The sequence below is a fragment of the Nicotiana tomentosiformis genome, chromosome 2, assembly GCF_000390325.3.
Source record: "Nicotiana tomentosiformis chromosome 2, ASM39032v3, whole genome shotgun sequence".
In the NCBI taxonomy this organism is placed as follows: Eukaryota; Viridiplantae; Streptophyta; class Magnoliopsida; order Solanales; family Solanaceae; genus Nicotiana; species Nicotiana tomentosiformis.
The window spans coordinates 137,289,517-137,310,177 of record NC_090813.1 but is presented as its reverse complement, the minus strand read 5'-3'; the positions used below and the strand labels follow the sequence as shown (position 1 = coordinate 137,310,177).

The 20,661-nt window shown below is 38.2% G+C and overlaps 3 protein-coding genes and 1 long non-coding RNA gene across 4 annotated transcripts; 1 reads left to right on the top strand and 3 right to left on the bottom strand.

Moving 5' to 3' along the window:
- Nucleotides 1-4,623: 4,623 nt before the first annotated feature.
- Nucleotides 4,624-5,770, bottom strand: LOC104094588 (uncharacterized). Its single transcript, XR_685948.4, has 2 exons — nucleotides 5,536-5,770; nucleotides 4,624-4,938 (listed from the first exon to the last, which is right to left on the bottom strand). It is a non-coding gene; the product is annotated as an uncharacterized lncRNA (long non-coding RNA).
- Nucleotides 5,771-10,462: 4,692 nt separating this feature from the next.
- LOC104093213 (uncharacterized) lies at nucleotides 10,463-10,966 on the bottom strand. Its single transcript, XM_070194204.1, has 2 exons — nucleotides 10,888-10,966; nucleotides 10,463-10,788 (listed from the first exon to the last, which is right to left on the bottom strand). The coding sequence occupies exons 1-2, from the start codon at nucleotides 10,964-10,966 to the stop codon at nucleotides 10,463-10,465; spliced, it is 405 nt and encodes a 134-aa protein (XP_070050305.1).
- Nucleotides 10,967-11,133: 167 nt separating this feature from the next.
- On the bottom strand, nucleotides 11,134-11,853 carry LOC117276036 (uncharacterized). The gene has a single exon (XM_033655364.2). It carries the CDS (start codon nucleotides 11,851-11,853, stop codon nucleotides 11,134-11,136), a length of 720 nt encoding a protein of 239 aa, XP_033511255.2.
- A 2,315-nt stretch (nucleotides 11,854-14,168) lies between these two features.
- Nucleotides 14,169-18,876, top strand: LOC138905684 (uncharacterized). The gene is made up of 6 exons (XM_070194203.1): nucleotides 14,169-14,345; nucleotides 15,754-15,996; nucleotides 16,132-16,361; nucleotides 16,464-17,457; nucleotides 17,839-18,672; nucleotides 18,769-18,876. Exons 1-6 carry the CDS (start codon nucleotides 14,169-14,171, stop codon nucleotides 18,874-18,876), a joined length of 2,586 nt encoding a protein of 861 aa, XP_070050304.1.
- The last annotated feature ends 1,785 nt before the right edge of the window (nucleotides 18,877-20,661 follow it).

The following is a 20,661-nucleotide window of genomic DNA, read 5'->3' as shown; positions in this document are numbered from 1 at the left end:
TTTCCGGGAACCCAGTAACTTTTGCGTAGACACTGTATTTATATTAAGAAATTCAGTAAATATTTGTAAATATCTAACCGTAAACCCAGATATTATTGCATATTAATTTAAAATTACGGTAGGAACTCATAAGTCTTAAATCCTGGATACGCCTATGCATAAAACCATAAACATAATACATATGCAGAAACTAAAATCAACACGAAGATAGTGGAAGAGCCGAAATTCTAAAACAGATCCATGACGATGCATGAATCTTTTTGTATTATAGAAGTGTTCAAATATTTTAGGAAAAGAAAAAAAAAGAAGGGAACTTATGTTTGATAAGAACGAATAACAGGATTTAAGTGCATAACTTACGTGTTTGATGCCAAATGCTCCCCATACTTAGAACTTGATTCTTCCGTATTCCTATAAAATAACCACCGCATAGTTTCTCCAATAAATCTGAAATAACAATGGGAAATAGTTTTTCTTTGCAAAAAAAAAAAATTCGATAGACAATTTTAATGCTCATTAAACAGCTAAAATAACAATCAAAAACTAATTGAACACAAAAAACTAAACGTGCTACACCATAGTTACACTAATTCCAACTGAAGTGGAGCACTCACCGATATCAAAATGAATATTCAAGAACATATAAGAAAATTTATCATTCACATAGATAAATAATATGCTTCCAATGTGAATACAACTCAAAGTTTATCCCATGAAATTCAATACCTTCCGATTCCATCAAAATGCACATTGAAAAGAAAACAAAAAAGAAAGCAAAAGGATGTAGGATGGACGAAAACTTAATAAAAATAAAGAGGTATAGGACGCACAACAAAAATCGAAAAGACAACACATTAATAATAAAGTATAGCTGAGCGAAATACCAAAACACTTAATTGCCTCTTTCAATTTAAAGTTTTGACAATTACTGTGTGAAAGACTTTAGGAAGGTTAAAGGGAAAACAAAAGAACCAAAAATCTTTAGAGGAGCAGAACATGGAGAAAACAGGCACAAAAAAAGGACGAAAAATATAATAAATAACATTTGTATTATGTCACTTTTAACATTACTAATCATACTTCAATATAATTATAAAACCTAAATATGCTGCAAACACCAATTGAAGATGCTATACTCATTTTTTCCCTACTTTTTTCACTCTTTTTTCTTAACAAAAATTTTAATCTCAGGATAAACAGTGTAAAAGCCAAATAAAAAAAAAGGAAGAAAAACAACAGGAAAAAATTTCACTGGAATCCACATGCTCGGACAAATTGGCTCTGCCGACTGTAGTGCAAGGACGAGCAAAATCATTATAAAGGCCTGCAATAGAAAATGATAAAACGGAATTTAACACATAAATACATGAAGTGGACCAACCAAATATGAAGCTTTATTACTTAGATCTTTCTCAGAGACGGTAAAAGTCTTCTGCCATGTTAACTTCTTCTCTGGCTTGATATGGGTATTGATTGACTTTTTCTCCTTTGTTGATCATCGATTTTATACTACATATTTGGGAGTAATGAAATTGAAGTAGATTCTTGATTCACTCTCTATTTTTGGTGTCGTGGGAATTGAAGGTATGATTTTGGTATGGAACGGGTTCCAAAGAAATTTGAAAAAACATACCTTTACTGATTGGTTGTTATTTTTATTTTGATTTAATAATTGAGTTTATTTTGTGAAAATTAGAGAGAAAAACCTAAAAAATTAAAAAAATAGATAAATATATTTAGAGATCAATAGGACATGCCACCTCACTCCTTTAGGGCCTTGCTTTATATAGATATATAGACACTTAAAAAATAAACGTAAACATTACTTCAAGATGAAAGTAATTATTAAAACCTCATATCCTTAAATCCAAATTAGAGTATATACTAGCTTAATTTGAACAATAGATACGTCGCCGTTCTTCCTTCCTACCTTGTAATTTTGCCAAGGATATGATTGTGAAAATCCATTTTCTTTTACTTCCACTCTCTTCACTGGGCCTGTTTGGTGCGTGTTAAGAATATGGATGTCTTGCATGGGCAAGCTTAAAACATACCATGCAATCATCTCTCTTTGCAGTGTCATTGTCGTTCCATTATTGAATCTGATTTGACAAGGCACATTACCAGGACACGTGGCCACTGCGAAGTCGCCACATCAGGCCACGAACACAGTCTAAGGAATTGGGTTTCCATATTCGTGAAGTAGTAGCTACCTTGTGTACTTCTAACTTTTGTTTCGATTAATTAACAATTAATTTGTATTATTGAATAGAGTGGAAATATAATTAGCTTTTGTGAATTCAATGCAAGTGCATAACTTGGTGCTGTTTTCGCAGAAGACGCGTGACATTGGACCAAAATTCTGTTATAACATCTGTAGGTAATTAGAACAAGGCTTGAAATAGTTCTGAATTTTCTTCTTTTAATATATAACATGCTATATCATTTCCTCCATATTCACAAACAGATGCCAAAGCTTCAAAATCAAGTTCAAAAGTTCAAAACATAAATGTTGTAATACGGACAGCAACGGTCAATAAAGAACCAATTACTAACTCTGTCCCATCCCTTAAGAAGAATGCAACCATATTTGCATATAAAAACATTGACATCACAATTCGTAAAACGCCAGTGACATACGTTGAATTTGCTAGCTATTTATCATAATATTACAAATTAGAAAAAAAATACAAAGAGAGCCTAAACGGGGCAGGGAAAGGCAGGGCGAGGCGGGGCAGGGCAGGGCAAAATTTGGAAAAATGCTAAATAGGGCAGGCAGAGCGGGGCAAAATATTAGCAGGTCAAGGCTTGCCCCACCCCGCCCTAACCTGCCCTGCCCCATTTTACACCCCTAATATTGGTACAAAAATCTACTTTTCTCGATAGTTCTCTTTAATTATTTCCGGTCCGAGTCATTTTCCAGATAAACTTCTTCACCAATAAAGGAACACAAACTATCCGGTTTTTCTTATCTTGTCCGCATTGGAATTTTTTTTTGGTTTCTCACCCGGTGTCTGGTACCCATTTAGGGGTAGCGCTCCCTATCAAGAATTTTTCTATACCGATGGCTCGAACTCGAGACCTCTGGTTAAGAGAGGAGGAGCCCCATCCAGTGCACCACATCCTTTGGTGGTCGCCTTGGGATTTTGTTTGCTTAAGGAGAAATAGAAAAAGATCTAGGTCAAATTACACATATATGTAGATGTGTAGTATCTACTTTAATTGATATTTTTGACTATTTTCACACGTATGAAGTAATCTACCTTTTAATATTAATTAACAATAAAATTAATTATATTAACCTTAATTTATTTATTAAAAATATAAAAATAATGTTACGACATGGATCGGGATTAAAAATTTTTCCATTTTCATCCATTAAATAATAGTGAAATTTAATCACTTGAAAAGTCTGTTTTAAATTGTCAAGTTGCAAATAGTTAGTTACTAAGATCTGATTATGAGTTATTAAATGGTAAGATGAATAAAAATTCTCAATTGGAAGGGATGTTCCTAAAGGGCCCAATGAATTCCTAATTGGAATTAGGGGATCTTTTTTAATTGATTCTTTTATCACACTGTGATATTTTACATCCTTGAATGGCCCCATTCGAGAACAATTGGCTGCTGACAAAATTATCAACGACTGACATTCCTTATTTCTATTTAACAACGTATGAATAGTTCCTTGAGGTTGGTTAAGAGATTGTTGAATTTTTGCCTTGGAATAGGAATAAATGGAAGAAAAGGGGTTAATATTGGTACAATCTGATCCATTATCAGAGAGCAATCCTGACCCCGACGGATCATTCCTTTTTCCGATATATGAAATAGGGGATTTCACTAAGTTGATTCTTAGGAAATGTCGAATCAAACCATTTGTCCTTATTTCAACAAAAGAAGCACGGGCTTCTTCGCAAGAAGAACTTTTTTTGTCTTGGTTCCAATTTAATACTAAACAAGTCCGAACTAATTGAATACTTGTGTCAGAAATTCCTCGAATCGGTTTGCCATTTCCATAAAGGATATAATTGACAATTCGAAGTTGCACATTATCCCTTTCCTGCAATGGATCCGGTGGAAAAAGGGTTGCTAAATTTATACCGTCCGTTATTTCATATGTGACGACAGGTCGAACTAAAACAAAAAACCTTTTCTTGCTAGGTGTAATCCGTTGGACATAGATCCAATTTTTCACTTTTTTTGATTCCTTGGAATTTCTTTTTCCTGTTCCTGGTGGTATCAAAACGCCGGTATGTCGGGATATCTTATCTGTCTCTCCAGAAAAATGGATATCTCTAGAAAAGATTTTAAGTTCAATTCGTTTTTTTTCCCTCTCCACCCGGACCAACCCACCGACTCGGCTTCTTGATAACAGAAGTAATCATACTGCAGCTAAGAATTAAATCAACATCGGTAATCATACTAGAGCTAAGAATTAAAACAAGAAACCAAAATCTGTTATCCTATAAAAGTCTTTTTAATAATGATCTCCCATCTTATAGAAATCAAAAAACCAAAATATCTCATGCTACAACCTACAGAAAAGTGATTGGTAAGAAAATACTTACTTTATCATTATCTCCACAATCATTTAGCAATAAACCACAAATAATCTAGAACTTCACTTTTAACACATTTCAATTGATTTTATCTCAAACTTAATAAATGAAACAACACCTTCCTATCACCGCACATTGACTTCAAATTCACAAAGAAACTAAAAATATGCATCTAACCCAACAGGCTTTTCATACATTGTCTTCCTCTTTTTCAAATTCAAATTCTCTAATACACTGTCTTCCTCCTTTTCATAAGTTATCTTCTTAGAAACTTTACAGGTGGAAAGCCAAACAGATTCGCTAGTGATTCTGACTTCTAGTCAGTTCATACCAGAACTAAATCAAACTGATGACCTCGTGACCATTTCACCAACTTCTGAAAATTTTAGCAAGAAAGAAAACATGTTTAATCAATCTTGACCACAAGAATATTACTCCGGCGCATAGGATGCAAAGGAACTGCTCACAAATGCAACAGATGCACAGTTCCGAGAATATGGAACTTAAAGAATGCATTTCAACATGAGACAGGGATACGAATTGGCGCAAGCATCGAATAGAAACTAGCCAAGGCAGATAAATTAAAGCATCAATAAACTGAAGCTAAGTCGATCACCCATAAATGAAGTTATAATCTAAACACTCAAATTACCAATTGCTCATGTTCAAACATATCAATCAACCAAACCGAATTTCTAACAACAAGAACAAAATGTCAAATATATGTCCTTAAGCACAAATTGAGACTACAATCACAGTAACCAAGAGAATAGGGCATCACCCTATTTCAATCACAACAATATGAAAGTAACATTGCGAATAACAGAGAAAAGGAGAAAAGATGAACTTGTTCATTCGAAATTCTTTTAACAGCAGTAGAAGAATCAACAGATATAATATTTTGCTCAAAAATTCCAACTGAAAACAGCAATGTTATCTAGCAGAAACAACGAGCCAAATCGAAACAACGAACCTCAGACGAAAACTCGAACCGGCACCGGAATTTCAAATCCAAACATGAAATCAAACTCAAACTTCAATCAAACTCTCTCTTTGAAAACGGAAACTCGAATTGGAAAGTAGATACATCTTTTTTTTTTTGAGATTTAAATTAAATTAAAATCTGAAAAATGGAAACAAGAAGCAAAACCCTTTCTTTTTTAAGCCCTAGCTCTTACTTCTCTTTTTTCTAATCCGAAATTTCTCTCCAAAATTTTTGTTCTCCCAAAAGAAATCTATCCGCAATTCTCACAAAAACAAAATCCCCTCTGAAACAAAAACGACCTCCAATATATAGAAGCCCTGCCCTCCTTCCAAATTCGAAAATCCTCAATTCTTTGTGTGGACGATTTTTGAACAAATGGAGGGCATGGATTGATTGTCAATCAATCTATGGCTCTCATTAATCTAAAAATCGCCTCAAAGAGAATCTAGTCGTGCAAAATCCGAAAGAATTAATTCTGTTGTCAGAATTAGTTATGCTACATGGCAAGAGGAGAGAGGAGGGAGCACATGAGGCGAGTAGGTTGATATTTTCGGTGGGTTTGGGGGTCGTTTGGAAGCAGAGAGGCGGAGGAGGGGTGGGGGCGCCGTTGGAGATGAAGAATTAGGTTTAGGTTTCTTTTGGTGGGTGTTATAATTGGTATTTTATATGGAGTATTGGAGTTGATTGTGTCCATTGGATGGGGATGGAGTGAAGGGCTCAGATTTAAGAAAGGAATGGGGAGGGTTTGGGCAGACGGGTCGCGGGTCTGAGGGATTGGATAGGGGCTGATGGGTCAAGGGAAATTGGATCACTGAAAAATGGCTTTGGCCTAAATCGGAACCAAACAAAGCCTTTCTTTCATTTATTTTTCTTGAATTTTTAATCCTAATAAAATTAATTAAAAACCTAAGTTAAGTTCTAAAACAATCTAATTTGTAGAATTAAATTAGTTATCTATTTATAACATTAAAATAATTAATTAATCTAAAACTAAAGAAAGAAAAATACTAATTTTAAATCTAAAAGCTAAATATGTAAAAACGACCATTTATTCTGATTTTTGTTTAATAATGCAATTAACTCATGTAATTATATCCTAATATGCAATTAAATCTAAGATTCTATGCAATGAATATTTTATATATTTTTTATATTTTTTATAATTTTAAATATTAAATATGAAATTAAATGCGAACAAAATTAACCAGAAAATCCTAAAATTCTATAAAAATGAAAATAATTTAGAAAGATCTATTTTTGAACTTTGTAGGAGTAATTTTAGTCGGGCAAAAATTACGTGCTCATAGCTACCCCTCTTTGCTCGGAAAGACGAAGAGTTTTCGGTAAAGATAAAGTAAGAAAATACGAGCAATTTTTGCCCGTTTGGATACTCCATGGAAAGTGTTTTGAATGAGTTTGACCAAACCTTGCTTCGTAGGTTGCCTACATATCCTTGGCTATAAAGGTATCAGGTTAGTGTAGTTCTGGAGAATGATGGAAGGACGAGTTGGAGAGTCGAGTGAGGTACCGTTCTAGGCTCCGGTCTGTGGTCCTGTTATTACATCAAAATCAAAATGGAAAGAAAACTAAGCAAGTCTATCAACTATGAATTACAAGATCCCTATCCATAGGTCTTCAAAACTTGATATTGAATCTTCTACAATTCTGTTGTGCATCTCGAACTGTCGACTCGCATTCTTGGGCAAGCTTCTGCTACCTCTAACTTGAACTTGCAATAAATTCCCTCATTCTCTAGGTGGGCGCCTGTCAATGACTTGAACTTGAAATAAATTCCCTCGTTCTCGAGGTGGGCGCCTGATGCTGCCTTAAAACTTGAAATAACTTCCCTCGTTCTCCAGGTGGGAACCTGATAATGACTTGTACTCAAAATAAATTCCCTCATTCTCCAGGTGGGCGCCTGCCGATGACTTAAAACTTAAAATAAATTCTCTTGTTCTCCAGGTGGGCGCCTGATGCTGACTTAAAACTTAAAATAAATTCCCTCGTTCTCTAGATGGGCGCCTGATGACTTAAAACTTGAAAGAAATTCCCTCATTCTCCAGGTGGGCGCCTGATGCTGACTTAAAACTTGAAATGAATTTCCTAATTTTCCAAGTGGGTGCTTGATGTTGACTTAAAACTTGAAATAAATTTTCTAGTTTTCCAAGTGGGTGCCTGATGTTGACTTAAAACTTGAAATGAATTCCCTCGTTTTTCAGGTGGGTGCCTGATGCTGACTTAAAACTTGAAATGAATTCCCTCATTCTCCAAGTGGGCTCCTGCTGACTTAAAACTTGAAATAAATTCTCTTGTTTTCCAGGTGGGTGCCTGATGTTGACTTTAAACTTGAAATGAATTCCCTCGTTTTCCAGGTAGGTGCCTGATGCTGACTTAAAACTTAAAATAAATTCCCTCCTTCTCCAGGAGGGCACCTGCTGATTTAAAACTTGAAATAAATTTTCTTGTTCTCCAGGTGGGCGCATGCTAATGATTGTACTATAAATAAATTCTCCCATTCTCCAGGTGGGCGCTTGCCAATGACTTAAAACTTGAAATAAATTCCCTCGTTCTCCAGATGGGCGCCTGATGCTGAGTTAAGACTTAAAATAAATTCCCTCGTTCTTCAGATGGGCCCCTGATGACTTAAAACATGAAAAGAATTCCCTCATTCTCCAGGTGGGCACTTGATGCTGACTTAAAACTTGAAATGAATTCCCTCATTCTCCAGGTGGGCGCCTGCTCACTTAAAACGTTAATAAATTCACTCGTTCTCCAGGTGGGCACCTGCTGACTTAAAACTTGAAATAAATTCCCTCATTCTCCAGGTGGGTGCCTGCTGACTTAAAACTTGAAATGAATTTTCTCGTTTTCCAGGTGGGCGCCTGCTGACTTAAAACTTGAAATAAATTCCCTCGTTCTCCAGGTGGGCGCCTACTGACTTAAAACTTGAAATAAATTCCCACATTCTCCAGGTGGGTGCCTGTTGACTTAAAACTTGAAATGAATTCCCTCGTTTTCCAGGTGGGTGCCTGATGTTGACTTAAAACATCAAATAAATTCCCTCGTTCTCTAGGTGGGCGCCTGATATCAACTTGCACTTGAAATAAATTCCCTTACTCTCCAGGTGGGCGCCTGCGATCACAACAACATGGACAAAACAGAGAAAATTTCCTGCCCCAGTTTGTACTGGGGACACTCATTGAGTGTTAGTTGAATCCCATTATCTAGGAGGGTCCTGGAAATTTAAAACTAGATCCCATTATCCAGGAGGGTCCTGAAAACTTGAAATTAAATCCCATTATCCAGGGGTCCTGAAAATTTGAACTTATCTGGAACATATTTTCCTCATGGAGTATCCCTATACAACAAACACAATTTCTTGCCCCTGTTTCACTCAAAGAAAATATCGTCAGTTTAAAAATGTGGTGGTTAGTTTGTGGCATCCTTGCTGAAGGTATCTGCTTCTGTTGCTACCACGCTTCATTCTGATTAGCTGCTTCGGCTAACAAAGAATTGTTTGACGTTTTGATCAAACCTTGACCACAGAAATCTGTGAATCAGAATCCCTTACACTCAACTTGTTATATGGCAATTTTTTTCTGACAATTGTTGAACCTTTGCATTTCTTCAAAATTCACGAATCGCTTGACCACCTGAACTTCAATTACCACCACATTGCTCATTCTGAATCATGTCACTTGTGATGTGCTTGGCTGAATCTCGCTTGGTGCAATTAAAAAGCTGGTAATGGACTTTAAAGTCCTTTCTTGCTTTCTTAACAAAGGCTAACTTGACAGAGACTTAGAAAAATAGACCCAAAAGAAAACGAAGTGAAGTGACTTCGAGAATTAGGAATAAAGAGGAAAATTTTGAACAAAGATGACTATTTGAAGAAAAATGGAAAAGAGACTTATCTGAATGAAGCAACTGGCTCCAATGAACATGACATGCATTTCGGATTGATCAGCCTAATCTATCCAACTAATCACATTTCAGTTCATGCCATGTCTTCATACTTTAAACCGGGTTTCCATAATTCAATTTCTCTGTAAAGTCATGAACCTCAATCGACTTGTAGTGCCCCGAAGGGTTTTCACCAGCAAACCTCTCTCATTTGCTCATTTCTCAATTCACTGTCGCCTTACAGTACCCGTAAGGGTTTTCACCAGAAAGACTCTCTCATTTAAATTTTCTCTCGACTCACCGTCGCCCTACAGTGCCCGTGAGGGTTTTCACCAATAACACTCTCTCATTTATTCACTTTTCCTTATGCCCGTGAACAAAGGTGCTACCCATGATGTAAATCATACCTCTATCTCACTTGACTTGGCATCCTCAAAGTTGATCAGAAGGTCTTTCTTTGGACTATAGTGTAGGTTTTGGACAGGGTTAGAAAGAAAGGGTGGCATAAATGCTCAAAATAATTTAAGATGAAGGGGTTCAAAATTATAACTTTTGGAATCAGATCTTTTTACAAAATTAAAACTTCTGCCCCAGTTTTTTTGAATCTGGGGATTTTTGGATTTTTATTTTGATGGGACCGAACCGTGTAAGGCTGCGTACGTATCCTTAAAAGGAATCAGGTCGAACGTAGTTCAAACTAGTAAAAGTTGTTTTGTTTTTATTACTTTGCTTTTTTTTTTCTTTTCTCTTTTCTTTCTTTTGCTTTTCTCTTTTTATTTTTTACTATTTATAACTCTACTTATGATTCCAAAAGAGGGGTATGAAAGAAAATAAATAAGGATAAAAAAAGGGTAACAAAGGATAAAAGTTTCTGGGGTAGTAGAATAAAATGCCTTCGTCATTCCAACTTTGAACATGCCTAGTGCAAAATGCGATTGAAGATAAGCAAAGAAATCATACATAATATCTCTTGACTGCATCAGAATTGATAGCCATATCCGCATATTTGCCTTTACAAAGCACCATTGGGCAATGCCTTTGTCACAATGAACGACCCCTGCCAGTTTGGGGCTAACTTGCCTTTAGCTTCAACCTGATGTGGAAGGATGCATTTCAATACTAGCTGGCCCACTTCAAATTTTCGGGGACGCACCTTCTTGTTGTATGGTATTTCCATTCTTTTCTGATACAATTGACGATGACATACTGCTGCCAATCGTTTTTCATCAATCAAACTCAACTGCTCTAGCCGGGTTTTGACCCACTCATCATCATCAATTTCAACTTCAGCAACGATCCGAAGGGATGGAATCTCAACTTCCGCAGGTATAACTACCTCTGTTCCATATACCATCAAATAAGGAGTTGCACCTACTGAAGTGCGAACTGTAGTGCGATAACCTCGTAAAGCAAAAGGTAACTTTTCATGCCATTAACCTTGCACCATCTTACGAAGTATCTTCTTTACGTTCTTGTTAGCAGCCTCAACAACTCTGATTGCCTTAGGACGATACATAGTGGAGTTTCGATGCATAATCTTGAACTGTTGGCATACCTCTTTCATCAAATGACTATTGAGGTTAGTAGCACTATTTGTGATGATTACCTTGGGAATTCTGAACCGGCAAATGATATTTGAATGAACAAAATCTACCACCGCCTTCTTGGTCACGAACTTGAAAGTTACAGCTTTGATCCACTTGGTAAAGTAATCAATGGCCACCAGAATAAACCTATGCCGTTTGACTCTTTCGGCTCAATTGGTCCAATGAAATCCATGCCCCAAGAAACAAAGGGCCAAGGTGCAGACATTGTGTGTAACTCAGATGGTGGGGAATGAATCAAATCACCGTGCGCCTGGCATTGATGACATTTGCGAACAAAGCTGATGCAATCTCGTTCCATGGTGAGCCAATAATAACCTATTCGAAGTATCTTCTTTGCCAAGACATACTCACTCATATGCGGTCCGCAAACTCCGAAATGCACTTCGGCCATGATGGTAGAAGCTTGTTTAGCATCTATGCACCTTAGTAGTCCTAGATCTGGAGTCCTCTTGTACAAGATTCCCCCACTTAAGAAAACTCCACTAGCCAGACGTCGAATAGTTCTCACCATAACCACATTGCAATGGGCATGCTGATCACGGACTTGGATATGTAGAGGGTCGACGTAAGTCCTATCCGGATGGTGTAACATTGACGCTAGAGTAGCCAAAGCATCGGAGATCTCACTATGAATCCTGGGAATATGCCTGAATTCTACTGACCTGAATCGTTGACAAAGATCATGCAAACACTGTCGATACGGTATGAGTTTCAAATCCCGAGTCTCCCATTCTCCCTGAATCTGGTGAACCAACAAATCTGAATCTCCCAAAACTAATATTTCCTGAACTCCCATGTCTATAGCTAGCCTCAAACCCAAAATGCATGCCTCGTATTCAACGATGTTGTTGGTGCAATAAAATCGAAGTTGAGTTGTTACGGGGTAGTGATGCCTTGTTTCAAGATTGAATACAGCCCATATTCCGACACCTTTTATGTTAGCAGCTCCATCAAAGAAGAGTTTCCAACCTAACTTTCATCATGATCAGCCTCGTCAACATATATCACTTCTTCATCAAGAAAATAAGTCTTCAGTTTCTCATATTCTTCATCCAGCGGATTCTCGGCCAAGTGGTCGGCCAAGAATTGGGATTTTATTGCGGTCCGAGTCACATAGATGATGTCAAACTCGATGAGTAAAATCTGACTCTTTTCAAGTCTTCCTGTGGGCATAGGCTTCTGAAAGATATACCTTAGAGGATCCATCTAAGAAATGAGGTAAGTAGTGTAGGACGATAGATAATGCTTCAACTTTTGTGCCACCAAAGTCAGGGCTCAACATGTCCTTTCAAGAAAAGTATACTTAACCTCATAAGGAGTGAACTTCTTGCTGAGATAATAAATGGCTTGCTCTTTCTTGGACATGGGCCCTTTTGGCCGGCTGTTCTAGTTCTTGATCGACCCGAAGTCTTTTACCATACCATGTGGTGTAGTTGGATCCTACTTCACCCGTGGAACAATCCCGTACTTGAGTCTATGGCTCCAGGAACCTACATTGGTGCCAAATCTAGCGAACCCTTTCTTCTGGGTATGTAGCTTTTGGGCATAGTTCAATAACCTGTGGACTTAAATCTTCATCATAAGGGACTGTTTGGTATCTGCCCAATTGGTGTAGGACCCGATGCAGGGCATATGGCTGAATACTCCGAAGACCCATTAATAAAAGAAATCACACTCCGGCGGACATGCAAATAACTTCGTCGACCGGGAGCCAACCGAAAGTCCACTCAATTCGATTTGCGTTTAAAGAACCCAAATACGCGAACCATGCCTCAGTACCTTCTGGCAACTCATGACCGTTTACCCGGTTTTCATATTCTTCGATGCAATTGAATCCGGTCAGATCATAGTTCATGTAACCTGGGTGATGGCAAAGATGTTCTACCAACCACATATGTAAAAGCAAGTTGCAACCCTAAAAAAACTTTGTCCCAGCTCAACAAACGGTTAAAGCTCGGTAAATTTCCGCGAGAGTCATTTGTATGATGATCAATGAAACGCTATTACGAACCTTTGCCTGAACAGCCTATACGAACGCGAGACTAGCTCCGCGAATGCTAAGGACAAACCTTCATGCCTCAGACCAATACCTTACGCGATTGCGAACCAATCCCTAAGATCGCGAAGAACAACCTTTCAAACCTAGGCCACCTCGCTAACACTTCGTGTTCTCCCCTTCCATGCGAACTCGATGAAACCATCTGCCAAACACTGCGACCACGAGCCTCCATACGCGATCACGAAGAACAACTTCACCCAGCTCCCAATCAACACTACGCAATTGCGAGCTTATTATCGCGATCGCAATGAACAACCCTGACACCAGAAACTAGAAATTTCAAGACAAGATGAAATGGCCCGAAACCACCCCGAATCACACCCGAGGCCCCTGGGACCTCGTCTAATCACACCAACAAGTACCAATACCTTATCCAAACTTATCCAAAAGCTCAAAATGCCACGAATAACATCAAAATCACCAATTTGTGATCAAAATCCTTCTTTTAACTTTCAAACATTCAAACATCGACGAACGTATCTGAATCATATCTAAACATTCTTGAATGACGCCAAACATTACGTACGAGTCACAAATCATAATACGAACCTATTCCAAGGCTTGGAATCCCAAACGGGCATCAATAACATCAAAGTCCACTTCAAATCAAACTTAGGAAATTCTAAAACCTTCAAAATGCCAACTTTTCACAATAAGTGTCGAAATGCTCCGGACCACTCGATACTCAACTCGAATATATGCCCAAGTCCGAAATAATCATACGAACCTATTGGGACCTTCAAATTCTAATTCCGGGATCGTTTACTCAAAAGTCAAACCTTTGTTAACTATTCCAACTTAAAGCTTTCGAATTGAATTGAATATTCTCTCTAGATTTTCTCTCTCTAAAAATGCTCGTCTCAGCGCACCGACGGTGAACTAACGTACGCCTCGCCGGCATGTGAGGTCGAGAAAGACCTAAGAGGGTAGGTCCGATCATGAAACCAGTCAAAGAGATACTAAGTAGAACCAATAGGAATGGGAAAGAAGATGTGAAGGAAAATGAGAGGTGCCCTAGCCCTGCGACTTCAATGGAATAGTGTTCACAGGAGATGGATATCTTGCCGCCATTGAAGGGAGCAAGTTCAACTCAAACAACGTCAATTGGTGGACTAAACCAAACTCCAAATCTCAATCAAGATAAGGAGGTGCTACCTACGCCTACAGAGAAAGGCCCAACTGCTAGAGCTGAATCAGAGGCTCAATTGAAAGTAGTTGATCAACTTGGTGTAAGCAAGCCAATCACCATGAAATAGGCCCAAATTCACAAGAAATTGGATGTGGACCAGCATAAGAACAAGAAGAAATGGGTAAATCTGTTCGTGGGCAATCTCCATCAATTGGGGCTCTAGATAGATTCATTGCAGCTAACTGGAATTTTGCAGCTAAGCCCAAAATTTACTTTCACAACGATGGTTGTTTTGTAGTGAAATTCAAATGTTTGGAAGATAGGGATATTGTACTTCACTCAGGACCATACACTATACATAGCAAACCTATAATCGTTAAAGCCCAGTTGCCTAACTTTGATTTTGATACTGAAGTGCTTCAAACAATTCCCATATGGGTGCAACTTCCAAACCTACCACCAAATTGTTGGAGCATGGACTCTCTTAGTAGGATAGGAAGTGGTCTGGGTATTCCTCTTTATGCCAATGAATGTACAACAAAAATTGAGAGGATCTTGTATGCTAGATTGTTAGTAGAAATGGATGTTACAAAGCCTCTGCCCTTACTCAATTAAAGTCATGGACCCAACATGGAAGATCTTTGAACAAAATATTGAGTATGACTGGGTTCCTGAATACTGTCATAAGTGCCTTCAAGTGGGTCATACCTTTCGAAATGAGGAGAAACAACCAAAACCTATGCCAATGATCAAGCAGAAGCAAATGAAAACTAGGATGGAATGGAAGAGGGGAGAGGATCAATAGCAGATTAGATCCAAGCCACAAGAAGTTGATGGAAAAATACAAAACACACAGCACAACCAAAAGCTCAAGAACCTGAATTAGTCATTAATAGTCAGGGGAAGGAGAATTGGGAAATTATCAAAGGAAGATCAGGAATCAAAGGGACTCAAACCAAAGGAAAGGATTCAGAGGGGATCAATGTGATAAATGATTTCAGCCCTTTAATTAATGCAATATAAGGAGAGGATGAGGGGTATAAAATTGTTGAAAAGGGGCAATGCAGCTACCTAGGAGACACGTGTGGTGCAAAAACACTACATATAACTAAATGAAGGTCATAACCCGAAATGTAAGGGGAATAAATAAAGTATATAAGCAGAAGGAAGTAAAGAAGTTCATACAGAATAATGATGTTGGTTTAATTGCCATACTAGAAAATAGAGTAAAAGAATAGAATGCTAGGAGGACAATCTTGAAGATTGCAAATAATTGGAGATGGTGTGCTAACTACTCCCATAGTGACAAAGGCAAAATTTTGTTAATTTGGGACCCAAACAGGGTGGAGTTTGATGAAATTGCCATGAGTGCCCAAGCCATTCATGGCATAGTATGGATCCCTCACTTGAAAGTTAAATTCACATTATCAGATATATATGGTTTCCACACTATTGAGACTAGGAAATCATTGTTGAATGAACTGAGGAATATGAGTGTTACAATGCAGGGGCCTTGGATAGCTATTGGTGATTACAATGCAGTAACAGATATGGATGATAGACAGTTTGGGAATCATGTGCATGAAAATGAGGTACAAGACTTTAATGCCTACATAATAGAGTCTGGCATGACAGAATTACGAGCTGTTGGTAGGAAGTTTACCTGGTCTAATGGGAAGATCTGTAGCAGAATAGAGAGAGCTTTTGTTAATGCTGAATGGTTTCTTACAATAGCTCAGACTGAAGTTGCAGTAATGAACCCCGACTGCTCAGATCATACTCCACTGAGCATACACTTTGAGACAGTTGAGAAAAAGGGGCCCGGACCTTTTTGATTCTTGAACTGTTTGTCTGATCACAAAGATTTCTTGAGCACTGCTAAAAAGGCATGGGATATCCCTATGAAATATCAATGCATGGAGGTACTATGGAGGAAGTTAAAGGAGGTAAAAACTGGTTTAAAACAACTGAATCAGGTGGAATACAGTAATGTGGAGAAAAGGATGCAACTATATAGACAGAAGTTAGCTGATATACAAGCCATGATAACTAATCACAACCATCCTGTTGAATTGTTCATTGCAGAAAAGGAGTTGCAAAAGGAACTAGAAAAGTGGTGTCTTATGGAAGAGAGTATAATGAAGCAAAAATCTAGAACAAAATAGTAGCAACTGTGAGATGCTAATACTGCTTATTTCTATGCCAATCTAAAGAATAGGCAATCTCAAAATAGGATTAGATTCCTCATCAATGCAAATGGGGAAACTCTACAGCAACCCAAGGAAATTGAGAAAGAGGTCACAAGGTTCTACAAAAACTTACTTGGAACTACTGCCGATCAACTACCTGCCATTGATCCTACCATCATGAGGAGAGGTAACTACCTAAATAGAGGACAACAACTAAGCTTGATAGCTCCAATTAATAAGGAAGAAGTTTACCAATCACTAATGAGTATCGATGATCAGAAGGCACCAGGCTATGATGGTTTTAATGTTCTTTTATTCAAAAGAGCATGGCCAATAATAGGGGAAGAGGTGACAAATGTAGTACTCCAGTATTTTGAAGATAGTGAATTATATAAGGCGATAAATTTCACTATCACACTCATCCCAAAGGTACAAAATCCATCCAAAATTTCAGAGTTCAGGTCAATATCTTATTGTACCATGTTATACAAACTCATCTCCAAAGTCCTGACTAGAAGAATGCAAGGTGTGATGGATAGTTTAGTGGATCAAAGTCAATCTGTCTTTGTTCCTAGAAGGTTGATTACTGACAACATCATACTGAGCCATGAGCTTGTGAAGGGATATGGTAGAAAAGGAATTACACCTAGATGTATGTTGAAGATTGACATGAGGAAAGTCTACGACTATATTGAGTGGCAATACATAAAACAAATTCTCAATTATTTACAATTCCCAACATGCTTTGTCAAATGCATCTTGAGATGTGTGCAGTCTGTCTCCTACTCTATCATTCTCAATGGTAATCTAGTGACACCTTTTCAAGCAAAGAAGGGGCTACGACAAGGGGACCCCTTATCCCTTTTACTATTTGTTCTTGTCATGGAATATCTTAATCGGTCCTTAAAAGGACTTAATGCAATGCCTAGTTTTAAGTTTCATCTAAGGTGCAAGAAATTGCAGATCATTCAACTTGGGTTTGCTAATGATTTACTTCTATTTTGCAAAGGAGAGCTGGAATCAGTGCAAATGCTCTTCCAGTGTTTTTAACACTTTTCACAAGTGTCTGGGCTGATAGCAAATGGGGACAAGAGTTCAATATATTTTGGGGGTATAAAACCTGAGAATTAGCAAGCTATCCTACAAACATTAGAATTTACAAAGGGTGAAATGCCTTTTAGATACCTCGGGATTCCACTTAGCGCTAAAAGGCTATCTATTATCCAGTGTAAACCTCTCCTTGAAAAGATGTTGGCTAGAATTAAATCCTGGACTACACGGTACTTTTCATATGCTGGCAGACTATAGCTAATTAAGTCTGTCTTATTTTCTTACTTTTCATATGCTGGCAAACTACAGCTGATTAAGTCTGTCTTATTTTCTATACAAGTATTCTGGTCACAGGTATTTGTACTACCAAAGAAGGTGATTCAACTGGTGGAGACTACTTGCAGAAATATTTTGTGGACTGGAGGGAGTGATACTTCAAAGAAAGCACTTATAGCATGGGAAAGACTCTGTCAACCAAGAGTTGCTGGTGGCCTTAATATACTGAATGTATATACTTGGAATCAAGCTGCTATTGGCAAACTACTATGGAATGTTTGTAGGAAAAAAGACAACTTGTGGGTTAAATGGATCTATACCTATTACACAAAGGGAGGTTCAATATGGGGAACTAAAATAGTACATGCCTCTTGGATGGTGCAAAAAATCTTTAAAGCAAAAGTGGTATTTGAGCAAGCAAGCTTAACAGAAGATGCAGTAGCTAAGATGAGTACTTATTCAATCAAAAAGATCTATGGGCTTATTAGAGGTGAGTACCCAAAAATTCCATGGAGAAGACTGCTATGCAACAATGCTGGAGTGCCAAAGTGGCTGTTCATACTCTTTATGGCACTGCATAGACGACTTCAAACACAGGAAAGGATTGCATGCTGGGCAAATTTAGAAGATATGATATGCCCTCTATGCTTGAGAAAAAATGAGGATATTGATCACATGCTGTTTCAATGTGATTATGCGAAAGAAATCTGGAATAAACTATTGCAATGGCAAGATGTAAGAAGGGGTGCAGGGGACTGGCAAACTGAGGTACTATGGGCAATCAGATATGCAACTGGAAAGAAGGCACATCAAGAAACCTATAGAATGGTTTTGGCTGGTGGTGTTTATCACATTTGGCAGGAAAGGAATGCGAGGATATTCAAGATGCAAAGAAGGGCAGCTCATCAGATGGTAAAGCAAGTGATACCGGAGATTCATCAGAGATCAAGTAGAAGCAGTAGGCTCGGTAGATATCTGGAAATGTTAAATTTCTATCCATACCTGCAGATATGTGGTGTAAATAGAGGTTACTTCGGGGGTGCAAGTTTAGGACCAATGTCTAAACTGCACACCTTCAATTTTGTCGACACAACTGTATATATTTCCAAGTGGTAATATAAAATTATTAGTTACCCAAAAAAAAAGCTTTTGAATTGAAAATTTTCCTTCCTAATCAACTCTGAACTTCCCGAAATTCAATTCTGACTATGCGTACAAGTCATAAAACATAAAGTTAAGATACTCCAGGCCTCAAACTGTCGATCGACGCGCTAGAGCTCGAAACGACCGGTCGGGTCGTTACATTCTCCCCTACTTAAACATACGTTCATACTCGAACGTGCCAAGAATCATTCCAGAGTTGCTCAAAATCGTTGTTTAACACCTCGTGCACCTACCTATTCCACCACAACCCATGTGAGCACGTTAGCTTGATCCAGATTGAAGATCCTTCCTGCGACCTTAACCCATAAGCCTTAGAACCAAATTCCAAGATTTGGAATTCTCTACGAGACCTGATTCTAACTTTTGAACACCGTATCAATCTAAACATGCTGAACCCAAAACATGATCATCCACCCATATTGTAATCACACATTGCACCGCATAATTTGTATGTGCAAACTAACATCTTCCAACCATAATAGCTGCATCTTCACTAACTCGATGCCTGTAGTATACCTCATAACACATATAAGCCATGTTCCAACCCTCAAAATACTACAATGATGAAAGAGATGTGTAGAATCTCATAATTACCCGCCAAATGATTAACTCGTGGAATTCCCCCGCTCAACAAGAACCCTTGCCTCATCCTGAACTGAATAGTGACATTTTCCCTCTAATATACCTTATATAAATCCGATTGCACTGGCTCCAAGTCCAACAACCTCGTGTCCCCCAGTACAAGGCACTCGGCAATAAGCCACCTCAAACGCCGTCTAAAATCTCATATGACACCACCAATGCGCCAACAAGCTACAACTCCAATATGGCCCTTAAGGAAGAATGAACTCTAGAAAAGAACTACACAGCCCGCATAACGAATAGGACAGCCAAACGAATACTATGTACCTATCTCAAAGGTGAGAAATAGCACACACTAGGTATGTACAAGGAACCGTACCCAACATGATACCGTTTCAGCACGCAACCCGATCCGAACATCATACCCATGGCGGCACGCCACCCAATCCACACATAACAATCAATGAGGAAATACCTACTGATCCAAACTGCTCATACCCACGAAATACCTGAATATCGACCACAAGCACGCCAAGTTCATAAACACAACCCTGGGGAAATAGATAGCGTCATGCGCTACAAAATCCAAGCACAACTAAGGTGCATCAAACAACCGACATCTCGAAAACCATCTCACTCATACAATACCACAAGCTATGTCGTATCACAACACACGCTTAAATACTCAAGTCACCTCACAACCCATATGGCATAAAAGAGTAGCACCTAAAATAGAAAATTCTAGGAATATCATCCACTACGCTCGAAGAATCATCCATAAGTAATGCTATGCTGACTAAGCATATCTGACATGGCATAGAATATTCATTCACATTAGGCCTACCCACGACCCTCAAAGTCGATTCCTATCATCTCCAAATAGTTATATAACCTCCCAAAGATCCACAATGACCCTATCCATGACACATACGATCGACCGTCAAATCCAGAACAAACTTCCATAGTCCACAATCAAAGGAATAGCGCGTCTCTCGGACATAAATTTTCCAATCAGCGACAATGCTAGAATCTCCATACTTAATTCAATCTCTGCCCCTTAAATGACTGACACACCATACTTATACGATCACCCGTGAGAGATACTCCCACGACCTTCCGCACCAGGTAGCAAATTCTGCACATCCATACCACCAA

Excerpts from the sequence above, each read along its gene's own strand:
- LOC104093213 (XM_070194204.1), bottom strand. The coding sequence starts at position 10,966 with ATGTATCGTCCTAAGGCAATCAGAGTTGTTGAGGCTGCTAACAAGAAC. Across the intron at positions 10,789-10,887 it reads ACTTCGTAAGATGGTGCAAG|AGGTAGTTATACCTGCGGAA; the intron begins GTTAATGGCATG and ends TATATGGAACAG.
- LOC117276036 (XM_033655364.2), bottom strand. The coding sequence starts at position 11,853 with ATGGGAGTTCAGGAAATATTAGTTTTGGGAGATTCAGATTTGTTGGTT.
- LOC138905684 (XM_070194203.1), top strand. The coding sequence starts at position 14,169 with ATGGATATCTTGCCGCCATTGAAGGGAGCAAGTTCAACTCAAACAACG. Across the intron at positions 17,458-17,838 it reads GCAAAGGAGAGCTGGAATCA|GTATTTGTACTACCAAAGAA; the intron begins GTGCAAATGCTC and ends TTCTGGTCACAG. Across the intron at positions 18,673-18,768 it reads GAAGGGCAGCTCATCAGATG|ATATGTGGTGTAAATAGAGG; the intron begins GTAAAGCAAGTG and ends CCATACCTGCAG.